We start from the raw sequence: 17513 nt of genomic DNA, 5'->3' as shown, positions 1-17513 counted from the left end.
GCTGTATACAATGCTGCCTGCTCTACTCAGGGGAAACCAAATGGGCCTTGTGCAACTGCTTTGCTACTCCCACCTTGGTGTCAGCTTGACACTGTGCAGGACAAAGCAGCCACTTGATTGGCACCCCATCCACAAACATTCACTCCCTCCACCACCGACACACAGTTGCAGCAACGTGTACCATCTACAAGATGCACTGCAGCAACTCACCAAGGCTGCTTAGGCAGCGCCGCCCAAACCCACGACCACTACCATGAAGGACGAGGGCAGCAGACACATGGGAACACCTCCACCTGGAAGATCCCCTCCAAGCCACTCACCATCCTGACTTGGAAATATATCGCTGTTCCTTCACTGTCGCTGGGTCAAAATCCTGGAACCCCCTCCCTAACAGCACTGTGGGTGTACCTACACCACATGGACTGCAGCGGTTCAAGAAGGCAGCTCACCACCACCTTCTCAAGGGTAACTAGGGATGCGCAATAAATGCTGGCCTAGCCAGCAACACCCACATCTCATGAATGAATAAAATAAAACTCAGATCACAGCTGATCTCAGTCATCACAATGGAGAGAGAGAGAGAGCCCCCAGGTAAGGGGGGGGTCCAAGTCCATGGTATTTCCCACTGTGGCTTGTCATAGCCAAGCTGATAGCCAATCACTAAAAATTACATCGCAGGTTAGCATAAAAAAAGGCAATAAAGCACTAGGCTTTATTTCCAGAGGAATGGGATTGAAAAGTAGGGAGGTTACATTAAACCTGTGTTGAACCTTGGTTGGACCACCTTTAGAGTACTACATGCAGTCCTGGCCACTATGTTCTAAGAACAGTATAGAGGCACTGGAGTGGGTGCGGAGAAGATTTACAAGGATGATATCAGAAGTCTGTTGGTACACATATCAGGAAAGGATCGACAGGATGCGTCTCTTCTTTTGAAAACAGAAGGCTGAGGGATGACCTAATAGAGGTCTTGAAAATGATGAAAGGTTTTGATAGACTGGATACAGAGAAAATGTTTCCTCTTGTGGGGAAGAGCATAACTAGAGGTCATCAATATAAGATAGTCACCAAGAAACCCAGGGAATTCAGGAGAAACTTCTTTACCCAGAGAGTGGTGAGAATATGGAACTCGCTACCACAATGAGTGGCTGAAGCAAATAGTATAAATGCATTTAAGGGGAAACCAGGCAAGCATATGCTGGAGAAGGAATTAGAGGATTATGATGATAGGTTTAGATGAGAAAAGATGGGAGGAGGCTGAAGTGCAGCATTAACACCAGCATGGAATGCTTGGGCCGAATGGCCTGTTTCTGTGCCATTCATCGAACGTAACCACCCAGCACATCCTGCACAAGTGGAGGTTCAGAGAAGACAAGACTTAACTGTGGATAACCAGTACACCCCAACACCACCTCTAGGATTCGAGAACCCCCCTGACACTCACTGTTTAGACTCACATATGAGGAATGGTTACTAAGGCAAGGTCCTTGAGGCTGAAATCATATGGAAGGGTTCATGTTGTTTATACATAGGGGAGAGTTTTCTCCCTGTCGGGAGGATTGAGTGGGAGTGGACGTGGGCGGGCCAATTAACACCCACCCAGCGTGATGCGCGCCCGGAAGCACTGAGCGTTCTCTGTGTGCGCGAAAGGGTGCAGAAATCTCCCTGAGGCACAGAGCTGACTCAGGGAGATTAGCTTAAGTTCTGAAAATTTTAATAAGGAAAAAAAAAAATTTAAGACATGTCCCCTCATGTGAAAGTGTCATATGAGCTGGGACATGTCTATGAATGTTACTAAAAGTTTTTATAAAACTTTAACTACCTTCATGAAGCCTCATCCCGCCCTTGGATGAGGTTCCATGAAAAATGCGAAGGCCGCCTGGGCTCTTCGCCAGCCTTAAGGTTGGACGGGCAGCTCAGTTTATTATTTTAATCGATATTTAAATTACCTTAATAGGCCTTTGACAGTGCGGCAGGCACGCAGTGGGTATGCGCCCACCGGACTGAAAATCTGAATGACACGCGGTGACGTCGGGACGCACGCCTGGCGTCACCGCGTGTCTGCGCGCAGGCCCCGCCCCTGCTCGCTAAGCCAAAGGTTCTGGCCATAGAATAACAGATATCCAGGACTGAGTTACAGGCTAGAATCCAATCAATGGCTTGGGTGGGCTTTATATATAGAATAACAAATGCCTAGAAATGCATTGCAGGATGCAATTTAATCGGGGGGTTGGGGAGCGTGGCGTCAAAAGCAACAGATACATCGGAGTAAGTTGCAGGCTGGAAACTAATCAAAGGGTTCCAATGATCAACATATGAGGGTCCATTCTCTCCCACATGCAATGATGGTGAGAATCAGAAACTCAGCAGTAGTTTTCCAAAGGCGTCACAGTAATTGATCTGAGAGTCATAGGCTGCAAATGCCAAGTTTCCAGCAATGAGTCAGTGGGGTGAAGCTGGAATATTACCCCGTATAGACCGAGATCCCAACGACTGCATCATGCCCTTTGTTCCAATCACTGTGGCTTTCAGAATGACTGCTGTTTAAAAATCTGGAGGTCAGTGAATGCAACAAACTTGGTACAAGAGTAGTTTTTTTAAAGTTGTTTTATTTCATTGCAAATCTGACAGAACTGTTTTAGTAAAAATACAGACATACAATCAACTTGGTGTTACATTAGATAGTCTTTGGGAAAGCATAAATGATCATAGAATTATACAGCCCAGATGGAAGCCATTCAGTCCTTTGTGCCTCTGCAAGCTCTTTGAAAGATCTGTCCAATTGATCCCACTCCCCTGGGCCCTTTCCCCATGTTGCTGCAATATTTTCCGTTTCAAGTATTTATCCAGTTCTCTTTTGAAAGTTTCTATTGAGTCTGCTTCCACCACCCTTTCAAGCCGCACATTCCAGATCACAACAACTCGCTGTGCAACAAGTATTCTTCTCATCTTCCCCTTTATCTTAAATCTGTGTCCTCACTCAAATTAATATCCTCAAAAGGCTTGATGGGCTGCATGAGCTAGTCCTGTTACATCAGAGACGGCTGAATAACAACAGAACCTAATTTACAAAGAAATAGCAGGGGTGACAAATCCTGCCACTCCAAAACCAGCACAAGCTGTTACAGGAACAAAAATCAAACAATCTTTTTCCAAGAAGTTGGATCCTTCTCTGATTCCCATACACACCTTCTGTTTGCTGAAGAGAAATTATGCTAAAAGACATCTATTGTCATAATTGTGGCAAGGGGAGTGTAAGACAAGGGCTGGCAAATCTCAACACCTGGTGTTAGTCCAGATCACCAACCTTCACGGTGAAAGATGCAAACTCAGTCACTAGTAATTGCCCCCCGTGCTTTGATATGCCATTATAGCAACCATTTGCCAATATGATGCATCTATTAACTGTGTAATTAATCCCTGAGGAGTGAAGAACTGAGATTCAGAGTTCATGAGGGACAAGTAGGAGCAATGGGGATATAGTGACTAGAGTGAATCTTGGGTTTCCAAATTCTGTGGATTGTAAGAGAAAGGCAGGATGGCACAAAGGGAGGAAATATCACAGTTTTGTAGACTGGGAAAGAATGATTGGTTCATTGACATGTACACAGGCTGCAGAAGGAGATTAAATGGGTGGGTGGAGTTTATAGCAGGATGGAGTAACACCGATGTACTCAATGGCCTTTTCACATTCGGTGTCTATATGTCCGTGTTGTCGCCAAGCCAGGCTATCATTTATCACTGTTGATTAAACATGGTGGGCTGGAAACCACACTCTGCTACAGCAAGCCCAACAACACTTCCTCCTAAGGAAGCCTTCAGGTGGTTAATATGACACAAGCAACACAATTAGGAGAGTGACAAGTTGCCATTGAAATGGGAGACAAGCGAGTGAATCTGGGCTTTGGTGAGATGTTGTCTGTCTAAATCATCACTGGACAATCTGTCAACTTTAAAGGATGGTGTTTTCCATTCAAGTCACAGAGAATGCTGACGTTTGTGTTATTGTTCTTGTTAGGATCACTATCCAGAGAAGTCAATGTTTCTTCCTCCGATCACAGTTAGCCACTTTGCACAGAGGAGTTTGTTTCATTTCTACACATTGAGGACTACACATCATCGCAGGACTTTGGATGAATCCTGTACAGCACAAGGAAAAGGTTTCAGAATTGTTATTACCTTTTCCCAAGTTCATTCCTGCCCCACTCACCCTGTCCCCTCCCCACCTAACCCCACGCCCTCGAACCCCTCCCCCGCTCTCCTGTTGGGAAGGTGTTGGCTACAGAACGGTATGTCTTAAAGAAGTCTTTGTAGTCTTCTGTAGGTTGACTGAAAGTCTTTATTAACTACTAGAACTACTTGCACGTGCACAGTAAAGGGTACAGGCTATGAGCTATCTCCATGCTTAAGTCTTGGTCCATCTGTACTCAACACCACACTGACCCCTGGGTCTGGGTCATGTGTCTTCTTACACCATTGTGTGGGCGGTACTGTACTCAGTCCCACATTAACCCCTTATGTGCCAGACCCTTATACTGCAACCCCTACCCTAACCCCATTCCTCTATGCAGACTGGCTATCAATCCAGAGATTCTTCTTCTTTGACTTAACTTTACCATTAACTTACCATTAACTGCATTCACAGCACGATCCGGAACCCAAGCAATAACTGAAAATACAGCTCAGAACGGACAACTGGCTGCTATAATTCAGCTGACTGCAGGGTTTATTCTCACACTTGTCTCTATAAGAAATGAATTAAGATAAAGTGAGAATTAATTCCAATATTAAGAATGATAGGAATGTAAAGCACGGAATGCAGAGAGGTTTGTCCATCAACCCAATCCTCCAATAGTCCATGTACGCTCTACCCTGTCATGGACTTTGTCCACACTTTTACATTCCTGCAGGAAAATTCTGTTGAAACACTGCCTCTTGGCTAAAGGGAATTAAGAGGATCCCCAGAATATTCACCTATCCTCGCTAGTTAAGCCTGATCCCGATGCTCTCCGATAATTTCTTTAGATGCCTGTCGGTAGCATTCTCACCTCCGGGCCAGAAAGTTGTGAGTTCAGTCCCACTCCAGAACTTTAGCACATGATGCAGGCTAATACTCCAGGTGCCAGTACTGAGGGAGTGCTGCACTGTTGGCAGTGCCATCTTTCGGATACGATGTTAATCCAATCCTGCCCTCTCAGGCAGGATCCCATGGAACAATTTTGAAGAAAAGCAGGAGGGGTTATCTATCCCCGTGACCAATATTTATTCCTTGACTGACATCAAAAAAAACAGATTATCTGGCCATTATCACATTGCTGTCTATGGGATCTTGCTGTGTGTAAACTGGCTGCCCTGTTTCCTACATTTACAACAATGAATGTACTTCAAAAAGTACTTCATTGGCTGTAAAGCGCTTTGTGAAGTCCTGAGGTTGTAAAAGGAACGATATTAATACAAGCCTTTCTTTCTTTGCAATGCATGTTCCCTCAGAGTGATGCAGCACAGAAGGCAGCCATTCGGCCCATTATGTCTGTGCTGGCTCCCTGAAAGAGAGCCTCAATCCTCTTTCTTTTTCCCCATTTTAGTTTTTCAAGTATTTTTCCAAATCTGCAGTTTCTTGCTGCTGTGTGCAGGCCTCTGGGCCTCTGACTTTCACCAACACTTCCAAATGTAAAAATAATATTTAAAATGACACAGGCTCTTACAGTTGTGAACGCAACCTTGAGTTTTGACTAGTCAACTCATCAACGTCTCCCTGTTTCCCCTGCAGGTAGCCAGTCACCTTACTGAGCTGCTGTTCCTGGATGGAGAATTGCTTCATCAATTTTACAAGATCACCTATAGCAAAACAGAAAACTGTTGAAATCACGGACAGTGTTGATTTGATCCTGGGGCCTTTTCAGCTTCAAAGTGTTTGACCCTGAATTAAAAGCAAATCGCTCTTTCATATCGTTTTTACGAATTCTCTTGGCTCCTCTACTGAATGCTATTGGGATCCCAATGTTGGGCTGAAAAGTGTGTCCTGGGTTTGCACTTGCTGGGCATCTGGGCTCGCTCACTAATTTTACTACAAGCAGCCTCTTTATTGGCTGCCTGCAGGCCCACCATTCAATTAAGCACGACATTGGGATCTCCATGCTGTTGGCCCAATCCAAGGCTGGCAGCTCTGAAGCCTTGCACCGGCCCCATGGAGGGATAGGCACAGCTGAGGCAGGCGCGTGACCTCGGGGGCACCTCAAAATGGAAGTGGCCTCAGACAGATGAGCAAAAATTAAACTCCGGGGGTGGTAGGCCAGGAGCAAGTAGGCCCCACAAGATGAAGGGGAAGCCTCTCCAAGGGAATTGTTGGGGCAGCGGGGGCTGCCTAATGTGGCCCCCTGTCTGGGGAATGGATCCTCTGGCTCTGATGACACCCCCCCCACCCCACCCCCACCCCCCCACCCCCCGGCAAGGCTGCTTCAGGGAGGCTGCCTCCATGAAGCTGGTGGCCTTCCTCCGTGGTGGGGTGGAGAGGGGCAGGGGCTCACCCGGCCATCAGCAGGAAGTGATGGCAGCCCCGTAAAATGGCCCTTAAATGGCCTTTAATTATGCAAATCAGCTGCCTTGATGGAGTGAGTAGCCGATCCCTTTCAGAGCCCATCGCTGGGAAAGTTCCCTGACGGCATGACAATGATAGGGAGCCAACCCAACATGGCTGCCCATTATTTTACTGCACCCCACCCTCCACCACCCACCTCCATTCCTGATGATAAAATGCAGCTCAATGACTCTTAATGGGATATAGGCTCACTAGGACCAGCTACCAGCCCAAGGTGGCCCATTCTTGTTGTTTGAGCCCAGGTAGTGAGTGTCATAGGGCTATTTGCGCTTGAGGTGCATCGCAATTGAGCCTGTGTCTTCACACTTCCAACAGGGGCTATTGGGGTTGGGAATTGCTTCAATTTCAGTTTTGCAATTTTTCTCCATCCACTTCAGCCAAGATTATTCCATATAAACAGAAATGCGTGGAGTTAGTGGTCAAGATTCCTTTTCTCATTGTGTGCTAGGCTGTGCTTTTTAACTTCTTAGTAAAACCATAGAGCTACGATGTATCTGATGGATCTTGGAGGGATTCATACCTCCATTACCTCACCCCCTCCCTCTCTCTGAACCTCCTCCAGTCCCACAGTCTAATTCTGGCCTCTTGAGCATCCTCGATTTCAATCGCTCCACCATTGGCAGCTGTGCCTTCAGCTGCCTGGGCCCTAAGCTCTCTGCCTCTTTACCTCTCACGTCCTTTAAGACACTTCTTAAAAACTACCTCTTTGACCAAAGTTTTTCCTGAAGTGAGTCAGTATTAAATTTTGTCCAAGTGCACACTTGTGAAGCATCTTGGGATCGCTTGTTACATTAAAGATGCTATATAAATGCACTTTGTTGTTGTACTGACCTTGCACGTTTCCGTTTTCCTTGTTCAAGTCACTGATTTGATTCTGTAGGCCTGCAATGGTTTCCTTCTGATCTACGATTTCCTTTCGCAGAGATGTCTGTTTGAAAAGGTCAAAAAAAGCACAATAAAAGTGAGACATTGTTCAAGTGCTTGTCAAGTCCCTTTGAGAAAACGAGTTTACACTGTGGGATAACCCACAGGAGCAAGGACTCAGATCACCTTCTTGGGCAAAAAACACAAAATCATAGAAAGTTTATGGCACAGAAAGAGGCCATTGGCCCATTGTGTCATCGTGCACAGTAATGAACAGGTTTAAATGCCATCAGCAATTTGGCTCCCTTACTGGCCTCTCACTTCAGGAATTGGGGTTTGAATCCAGAGGAAAGTCTCTCCAGATGATAAGGGTCCTGATCTTTGTTCCCTTTGAGATTTTGCTGTCTTTGTTCTGTTATCTTCCACGGAGAGGTGACAGGTCATCAGGCATCAGGAAAGTGGACCTGGACTCCAAGGTTGGTATCATCTCCAAGAGTGTGTCACTGCTGCAGTTTACAGCTGTGTACAAGCGGCTAGGAGAAGTGTGACAAAGAAACAATTCACATCTTCACCAAGTATCCAAGCTAACCAGAACCCAACCCAAAAATCTAGGAATTTTTCAACCTCTGGCTATAGTTATTTTTTTTAATTTACTCTTGGGATGTGGGCGTAGCTAGCAAGACCATCATTTATTGTCCATCCCTAATTGCCCTTGAGTGGTAAGCCACCTTCTTAAATTGCTGTACTCCACATGGTGTAGATACACCCACAGTTTTGGCATTTCTGTAGCAATTTTGTACAACAGAATGGCTTGTGAGGCCATTTCAGAGTCAACCACAATACTGTGGGTCTAGATTCACATGTAGGCCGGAGAGGGTTCCAGATTTATTAATGAATTAAATTTAAATTCCCCAAGCTGTCATAGCAGGATTTGAACTAATGTCACATTAGTCTGGGCCTCTGGATTATTAGTCCAGTAACGTTACCACAATGTTACTATCCCCTTAACTTATTTAGAACATAGCGCAAACAATACAGGAACAGAAGGAAGCCATTCAGCCTTTTCTGCCATTCAATTTGACTTGCCTGATCCGAACCTCAACCCTATTTGCAAATCCTCCAAACAGTATTTAATCAGCCCTTCAAAATGGCGGGTGTGATGTCAGTGGCAAACTTGACAAAGAGAACTTGGCCCAGATTTTCGCCACGATGGAGAGATCCCCTCTGTTGTGGCGAAAATAATGGAACTGCCCGAAAATCCTAAGTCCCACCCTGGAACATGACACTTCCCATTTTCACAGGGGCGCGATTGGGTATGGTTCATCATGTCTGCACCAGCTCTCCAAATGAGCATTAGGACCTAGTGCCATTGCCCTGCCTTTTCCCCAATGTACCTTTGCACATTGTTTCTATTCAAATAATCATCTAATGCCCTCTTAAATGCCACAATTGAACCTGCCTCCACCACACTTCCAGGCAGTGCATTCCAGATCTGAGACACTCATGTGAAAAATTTTTCTCACGTCACACTTGCTTCTTTTGCAAATCACTTTAAATCTGTGCCTTCTCGTTCTTGATCTTTTTACGAGTGTGAACAGCTTCTCCCTATCTACTCCGTCCAGCCCCCTCATGATTTTGAACATCTCTATCAAGTCTCCTCCCAGTCTTCTTCACTCCAAGGAGAACAGCCCCAAACTCCCCAATCTATCTTCGTAACTGAAGTTTCTCATCCCTGGAACCGTTCTTGTAAACCTCTTCTGCACTCTCTCCAATGTTCACACCCTTCCTATAATATGGTGCCCAGAACTGTACACAATATTCCAGCTGAGGTCTAACGAGTGTCTTATATAAATTCAGCATAACTTCCTTGCTCTTGTACTCTATGCCCCTCTTAATAAAGCCCAAGATACTATATGCTTTATTAATTGCTCTCTCCACCTGCCCTGCCACATTTAATGATCTATGCACATCATCAGCTGCCTCCAGTGAAGTGGTATTTTTGTGTCCCAGGAGTGTGAAACCTGGAATGTGCAGAGTAGACCTGGTAAGACCAGGTCAGAACTTGGTGGATTTGTTTGGATAGCCAGGCCCTTTGGAAAGATAAGGTACCCCCTTCGATATGGTCCTGGAACCCTTTGGTGGAGGTCAGGTGCCCTTTGGGGGAAGTCAGGTGCCTTATGGAAGTGTTAGAACTGGGCATGAATGTGCATAAAAAGTGCATAAGCTAATGCACTGTGAAGCTCATTGGGACTGACAACAGACCTGTCAAAATTAACTGTCAAAACTGCAAGGAGGAGCTGTCCAAAACACCTATCAAAGAGTGTTGTCAAGTTGTCAAGGCATTTAAAAGTCCTGTTCATTAAATCTTTGAAAAAAAATGTCTGCAGTGTTTTAAAAAATTATTGCTTGCTATTTCACTCTGTCTGTTGTCATAAGCCTGAGAGTTTCCATTCCTGGATTAGTGCTGCATGACTGCTTTCACAACCATCAATTATCACAGTAGCGTGCCTACTTCCACCTCTGTAATATCACCTGTATCCAGCCCTGTCTCAGCTCAGCAGCTGTTGAAACCTCCATTCATGCCTTTGTTACCTCTGGACTTGACTACTCCAATGAACTCCAGTCCAGAATCCTTCTGCAATCTTGAGCTAATCCAAAACTCTGCTGCCTCTATCCTAACTTGCACCAAGTCCTGTTCACCTCTCATCCCTGTGTTTGACGACCTAAACTGGCTCCCAGTTAAATAACACCTCAATTTTAAAATATTTATCTTTGCTCTCAAATCCCTCCATACCTCTTCCCTGCCCTATCTCTGTAACTTCCTCCAGCCCCACTCCCCTCCAAGATCTCTACATTCCTCCAATTCTAGACTCTCGCGCGTTCCCGGTTAACATCACTCCAGTATCAGTGGCCGTATCTTCAGCTGCCTGGGCCCTAAACTCTGGGATTTCCTCCATAAACCTCTCTGCTTCTCACTCCTCCTCTGAAACCTACCCCTGTGGCCAAGCTTTTGATCTCCTGCCCTAATATCTTGTGTGGCACGGGTCACTATTTTATCCGATAACACTCCTGTGAAGCACTTTGGGAAGTTTTACTATGTTAAAGGTGCTATATAAATACAAGTTGTTGTTATGTTTTTCAGGTATTATGTGACAATGAGCCAGAGACACCAACAGTCACTGTCCCACCACAAGATCAATGATCAAAGCTGCAAGGTGTCTTTAGCTTATCTGAGAGTTCCTCAAAAAAGCGTCTTTTAAAAACTCACTGATGAGAGGGAAATGAGTATAAATAGCATGGAACATGAAAAATGCACTTTATATGGAGCTCGTAATGCTACAACAACAGGTTACATTTATGGAGCACCATTTCACTTTGTAAAATATCTCAAGGTGTTTCCTAAGAGAGTTATCAGAAAAGACTTGGCATTACGCTGGGAAAGGACAGAGAAACATGCGTGGAGAGTTCAGGTGGAAGCTTAGCTGTGATCTTGTGGGATAGCAGAGCAGGAGCCAAACAACTGACTCCAGCTCTGACTTCTTATGTTTTTGTCAGGACAGAAAAGCTTGGTCAGAGAGTTTGGTTTTAAGGAGCGTCTTAAAGGGGGAGAGAGATGTTGAGAGGCGGAGAGGTTTAGGGAGGGAATTCCAGAACTCGGGGCCCAGGGGGCTGAAGGCACGACTGCCAATGGGTATGCAAGAGGCCGGAATTGGAGGAACGAAAGTAAAACACCCAAATGGGAGAGAAATAACTAAGAAAGATTCAGAAAGACGTCAGCTGTAAGGGTAGCTGAGAAACAGTTTATAAAGGTGGGGAGGGAAATTACAAAGTAAAGGGCTTTTAGGAACCATGCAGAAGTGTGAGTGTATGTGAGCATATTGGGGGTGGTGGGGTGGCGCAGTGATGTTACTTTAGTGATAATCACTGACAGTAAATCCTCCAGGACGGGAACCCTGGGATTGAAGAACAAAATAAAGATGCCACAGTATACCTCATTAATGCCATGCCAATAGTGCAGAGTGCCACTAGAAATGACTCTCCAACTGTGTGGTGGTCCCTCGGTACTGACGTCCCCCCCCAACAGTGCAGTTCTCCCCCAGTCCTGTCCCCCCAACAGATCAGTGCTCCCTTAGTAGAGACCCCCCCGGCAGTGCAGCGGTCCCACAGCGCTGACCCCCCGGCAGTGCAGCACGCCCTCAGCGCTGACCCCCCGGCAGTGCAGCGGTCCCACAGCGCTGACCCCCCGGCAGTGCAGCACGCCCTCAGCGCTGACCCCCCGGCAGTGCAGCACGCCCTCAGCGCTGACCCCCCGGCAGTGCAGCACGCCCTCAGCGCTGACCCCCCGGCAGTGCAGCACGCCCTCAGCGCTGACCCCCCGGCAGTGCAGCACGCCCTCAGCGCTGACCCCCCGGCAGTGCAGCACGCCCTCAGCGCTGACCCCCCGGCAGTGCAGCACGCCCTCAGCGCTGACCCCCCGGCAGTGCAGCGGTCCCACAGCGCTGACCCCCCGGCAGTGCAGCACGCCCTCAGCGCTGACCCCCCGGCAGTGCAGCACGCCCTCAGCGCTGACCCCCCGGCAGTGCAGCACGCCCTCAGCGCTGACCCCCCGGCAGTGCAGCACGCCCTCAGCGCTGACCCCCCGGCAGTGCAGCACGCCCTCAGCGCTGACCCCCCGGCAGTGCAGCACGCCCTCAGCGCTGACCCCCCGGCAGTGCAGCGCTCCCTCAGCGCTGACCCTCCGGCAGTGCAGCGCTCCCTCAGCGCTGACCCTCCGGCAGTGCAGCACGCCCTCAGTATTCCCTGGGACAATCCGGAAAGGTGTTTCACTTGGACTCAACATTCATTCAGAGTGAAGTGAGAGAAGCAGGTTTTCTTCTCACTCCCCATTCTGTTTAACCCCAATCTAACCTTGGCCTTAAATTAAACAGATCTCAACTCCCTCTTGTGTTTATCCACCGTGCTGGCTCTCCCTCTAACAACCCGCTCTGTGACTCACCGGCTCCTTGACTTGCTCACTCTGGAGCTGAATTCCCAAAGTTTCTGCCTTCGCCTCGAATCTCTCCAAAGCTTCCTGCAGATGTGTTCGCTGTTCATGGAGCTGTCCCTCCTTTTGCTGCGGAGTGGGAGGCATTAACATATAGCAAAAAATAGAGACGACCAGGCAAATCAAAATAACAATTAAGGGATTTTGTCTGGCAAAAGCATAGTATGATCTGAGCATTGTGCTGTCCTCACACAGCTGAAATAATGTGTGTTAGTGGCCCGGCAGCAGCAGGGAAAGGACCTCCCCAGTAGTGCCCAAAAATGGCGTATGGAGAAGGTTATGTTGCTTTCACTGCAGTGAAATGTTAGACAGTCACGTTTCCGTTTCTCAACATCATCAGTGAACTTCACAACATTAACACCAAGTTCCTGGAAATCACATTGTGCTCGCGATTGCCCTGATTGGCTCAGCCAGGATTACTTAAAGGGGCATTGACGGAAAATTAATGGCGAGGGACAGACAGCTTCAGCACTGACTGTTCAACTACAACCTTCTTCAAATCCCCACCTGATCACCTTCTCCCCCTCAAAGGCCGAGGTACAGAGAGTTTCAGCACCTGATGACCAGGCTGTGCAGTTATCTGTAGTGGATATAATGTGGAGAGTGGGATTAGACTGCGTGGGATCTTTAAGGGCGTGGGGGAGTGAGCAAGAGAGGGTTTTAATCCATCTCCTTCATTGGTTTTTCTAGCTGGTGTTGCCAGGGTGATGACCTGTTCTGTCTCTTATGTAAATGATACTAAAAAAACAAAACTTGAACTGAAGTCACAGAGAATCGGAAATAGAAACTGAAACTGAACCTGGGAGACCAGCTCCCCCTCTAGTTAATTCAATTTCTGATAATTGGGGGAGGCAGTCCAGTTTTTCGAGCTCTTGAGAAATTTATAGAATGTAATTTGTAAACCAAAACACTTGTTCTTTTTTTAAATAAAAATAAAAGTAAAAATACCCGGAAAAACTCAGCAGGTCTGACAGCATCTTTTTTTTCTCTGTCTGTTTTTGCCTGAGGCAGAGAGAGGGAGGGTCTTTTTTAATTTAAATTTATGATTCCATCAAAATCACAGTTCAGACGCCACATGTGCACCCAGATCTACCTCACCAACATCTCTCTCTCAATCCCTCCACTTTCTCGAAATCATCACTGCTGACCACCCAACTACCCCTCATTTTAGCTGATAGTGTAAACAGTTCTCCCTCTTTCTGGTGTTGTCCCTCTTTCCTTTCAATCTGCCATCATCACCCTCTCCGTAAAACATCGACACTTGACCTCACTGTCCTTGCAAACTACTGTCCCATCTCTACCCCGCACCCCCCCTTTCCTCTCCAAAGTCTTTGGATGTGTTGTCACCTTCCAAATCCATTTCCATCTTTCCCAGAACTCCATGTCTGAATCCCTCCAATCAGGTTTCTGCCCTGCCGCAGTATCAAAACAGCTCTTATCAAAGTCACAAATGACATCCTGTGTGACTGTGACAAAGGTAAACTTATCCTCCTCGTCCTTCTCGACCTGTCTTCAGCCTTTGACACGGTTTGACCACACCATCCTCCTCCAACCCCTCCGCACTGTCGTCCGGCTGGGGGCGACTGCTCCCAACTGGTCCCATTCTCAATTATCTAATCATAGCCCGAGAATCACTTGCAATAGATTCCCTCCCTGCTACTGCTCGGTTACCCCAGTCTGTCCTCGGCTCCTCCTATTTCTCATCTACATGCTGACCCTCGGCGACATCATCCAAAAGCACAGTGTTAGTTTTCACATATATGCTGATGCCACCCGGCTCTACCCCACCACCGCCTCTTTCGGCTCCGTCACTGTTGCTAAGTTATCAGACTGCTAATCTGATATCCAGTTCTGGGTGAGCAGAAATTTTCTCCAATTAAATACTGGGAAGACTGAAGCCATTGTTTTGGTTCCTGCCCCAACTTCTGTTCCCTAGCTTCGGACTCCACCCCTCTCCTTGGCAGTAGTCTGAGATTAAGCCAGTCTGTTCACAACCTCAGTGTTACGTTTGATCCTGAGTTGAGCACCTGACCTCATATTCATGCTATCACCAAGATCATCTATTTCCACCTCTGTAATATCGCTCATCTTTCCCCCTGTCTCAGCTCAACTACTGCTGAAACCCTCATCCATACCTTTGTTACCTCTAGACTTAAGTATTCCAATGCTCTCCTGGCTGATCTCCCACATTCTACCCTCCCTAAATTTGAGGTCACTCGAAACTCTGCTATTCATGTCTTAACTCGCATCAAGTCCCGTAACCCTATCACCCCTCACTGGGCTCACTGACCTTATTGGCTCTGGGTCAAGAAATGTCTTGATTTTAAAATTCTCATCCTAGATTCAACTCCCTCCATAGCCTCGCGCCCCCCTCCCTATCTCTGTAATCTCCTCCAACTCTACAACTCTCTGAGATTTCTGCACTCCACTCCCTCCCTCCTACCTGATTCTGGCCTCTTGAGCATCCCCAGTTTTAATTGCTCCATAATTGATGGCTGTGCCTTCATATCTCCCGACATCTCTTCCCCGCCCTATCTCTGTAACTTCCTCCAGCCCCACAATCCTCCAAGATCTCTACATTCCTCCAATTCTTGACACTCGCACGTTCTTCGTTATCATCATTCCACCATCGGTGGCCGTATCTTCAGCTGCCTGGGCCCTAAACACTGGAATTTCCTCCGTAAACCTCTCTGATTCTCACTTGTCCCTCAATACTGGCCTCGTTCAGCACTGACCCTCCGACAATTCAGCGCTCCCTCAGTACTGACCACCCAACAGTGCACACTCTCTCAGTACTGACCTTCCGACAGTGCAGCACTCCCTCAGTACTGCTTCTCCAAAGGTGCAGCACCCCCTCAGTGCTGACTTTCCGACAGTGCAACGCTCCCTCATCACTCACGCTGCGACAGTGCAGCACTCCTGCAGTACTGACCCTCTGGCAGTGCAGCGGTCCCTCAGTACTGATCATCTGACTGTGCAGCACTCTCTCGGTACTGACCCTCTGACAGGGCAGCACTCCCTCAGTACTGACCCTCCTACAGTGCAGCACTCCCTCAGTACTGACCCTCCTACAGTGCAGCACTCCCTCAGTACTGACCCTCCTACAGTGCAGCACTCCCTCAGTACTGACCCTCCTACAGTGCAGCACTCCCTCAGTACTGACCCTCCTACAGTGCAGCACTCCCTCAGTACTGACTCTCCTACAGTGCAGCACTTCATCACTATTGATCCTCCGACAGTGCAGTGGTCCCTCAGTACTGACCCTCCGATAATGCAGCACTCTCTCAGTGCTGACCCTCCGACAGTGCAGCACTCTCTCAATTCTTACCCTACAACAGTGCCTCACTCCCTCAATACTGCCCCTCAGATGATGCAACACTCCCTCAGTACTGACTTTCCGACAGTGTACAACTCCCTCATTCCTTACCCTGCAACAGTGCAGCACTCCTTCGGTACTGACCCTCCAACATTGCAGCACTCCTTAGGTACTGACCCTCTGATAGTACAGTGCTCCGTCAGTACTGACCCTCTGACAGTGTAGCACCACTTCAGTACTGACCCTCTGACAGCGCAACGCACCCTCAGTACTGACCCTCTGACAGTGCAACACACCCTCAGTGCTGACCTTCCAACAGTGCAGCACTCCCTCAATCCTGACCCTCCAACAATTCAGCACTCCCTCAGTACTGAACCTCTGACAGTGCAGCACTCCCTCAGTGCTGACCCTCCCACAGTGCAACACTCCCTCAGTCTTGACCCTCCGACAATACAGCACCCCCTCAGTACTGACCCTCTGAAAGTGCAGTACAGCTTCAGTACTGATCTTCAGACAGTGCTGTACTCCCTCAGAATTGACCTCTGGCAGTTCAGCACACCCTCAGTATGGACACTCTGACAGGGCAGCACTCCCTCAGTATTGACCTTCCGACAACGCATCACTCCCTCGGTTCTGACCTCCGACAACACAGCACTCCGTCACTGCTAACCCTCCGACAGTGCAGCACTCTCTCAGTTCTGACCCTGTGACAGTGTGGCACTCCTTCAGTACTGACACTCTGGCAGTGCAGTACTCCCTCAATACTGCCCCTCAGAAGATGCAACACTCCCTCAGTACTGACTTTCGGACAGTGTAAAACTCCTTCATTCCTTACCCTGCAACAGTGCAGCACTCCTTCAGTGCTGATCCTCTGACAGTGCAGGACTCCCTCAGTACTGACGCCAACAGTGCAGCACCCCAAAGGTACTGATCCTCCAACGGTGCTGCACTCCGTCAGCACTGACCCTCCGACAGTGCAGCACTTTGTCACTATTGACCCTCTGACAGTGCAGCTCTCCCTCAGTCCTGGGCCTCCGAAGGTGCAACGCTCCCTCAATACTGACCCTCACTCCATGTTCAGTATCTAACATTGGCCTTGAGTTAAACACTGCCCAGCTCTCTCCTGTGGTTTATCCATCGTGCTGGATCTCCCTCCAATAACCCGCTCTGTGACTCACCATCTCCTTGACTATATCACCCTGGATGTTTTGGAGCTGATTGGCCAGGGTTTCTTCCTTCGCCTCGAATTCTTCAAAGCTTCCCGCAGATGCGTGTTCTGTCACTGTATATATTCCTCTTGCTGTGAATGGGTGGAAATCAGAGTCATACCCCAAAATGCCACGATCAGGGCACATAAAAGGCAGTGGAGTTTTGTGATGCAGGCACTTAAAGATTTGAGCATTTTCCTGTCCTCCCAGAAGCTGAAATGTATTTTAGTGCTGGAAAAGCAGCAGGAAAAGGACATAGCTGGCAGGGCCCAAGATTGGTGTATGGAGAAGTTGTACTGCTTTTACTCCGGTGAAACGTTGGACAGTCACATTTCCCTTTCTCAACATCATCAGTGAAGTTCACAACATCAACACCAAACTGCTGGAAACCACAGGGTGCTCAGGATTGCACTGATTGGCTCAGCCAGGGTCACTGAGAGAGGAACCTAAACCGAACGTGCAGATAATACTCAGCAGCTTCTG

General features: G+C 47.8%; 1 protein-coding gene across 2 annotated transcripts; it reads right to left on the bottom strand.

Annotated features, from left to right (window-relative positions):
• Positions 1-2575: 2575 nt before the first annotated feature.
• LOC144689040 (uncharacterized) lies at positions 2576-17303 on the bottom strand. 2 transcript variants are annotated; one of them, XR_013578549.1, is made up of 5 exons: positions 13022-13043; positions 7430-7511; positions 5706-5838; positions 4628-4744; positions 2576-4140 (listed from the first exon to the last, which is right to left on the bottom strand). XR_013578549.1 is itself a non-coding variant. In XM_078556155.1 (4 exons), exons 1-4 carry the CDS (start codon positions 17175-17177, stop codon positions 4110-4112), a joined length of 423 nt encoding a protein of 140 aa, XP_078412281.1. In that variant the 5' UTR covers positions 17178-17303; the 3' UTR covers positions 2576-4109. The 2 variants fall into 2 exon arrangements, 1 of the variants encoding a protein (XP_078412281.1); XM_078556155.1 differs by lacking the exons at positions 4628-4744; positions 13022-13043 and adding an exon at positions 17001-17303.
• Between the last annotated feature and the right edge of the window lie 210 nt (positions 17304-17513).

The sequence above is a fragment of the Cetorhinus maximus genome, chromosome 13 (assembly GCF_964194155.1).
Source record: "Cetorhinus maximus chromosome 13, sCetMax3.hap1.1, whole genome shotgun sequence".
NCBI lineage: Eukaryota > Metazoa > Chordata > Chondrichthyes > Lamniformes > Cetorhinidae > Cetorhinus > Cetorhinus maximus.
This window is presented reverse-complemented; position numbering and strand designations above follow the sequence as displayed.

Coding starts and splice junctions, on each gene's coding strand:
- LOC144689040 (XM_078556155.1), bottom strand. CDS start 17,177: ATGTGCCCTGATCGTGGCATTTTGGGGTATGACTCTGATTTCCACCCA. Junction 5,839..7,429: donor GGAAAACGGAAACGTGCAAG/GTCAGTACAACA, acceptor GTTTTGCTATAG/GTGATCTTGTAAAATTGATG. Junction 4,141..5,705: donor TCAAGGTTGCGTTCACAACT/GTAAGAGCCTGT, acceptor TGTGCTGTACAG/GATTCATCCAAAGTCCTGCG.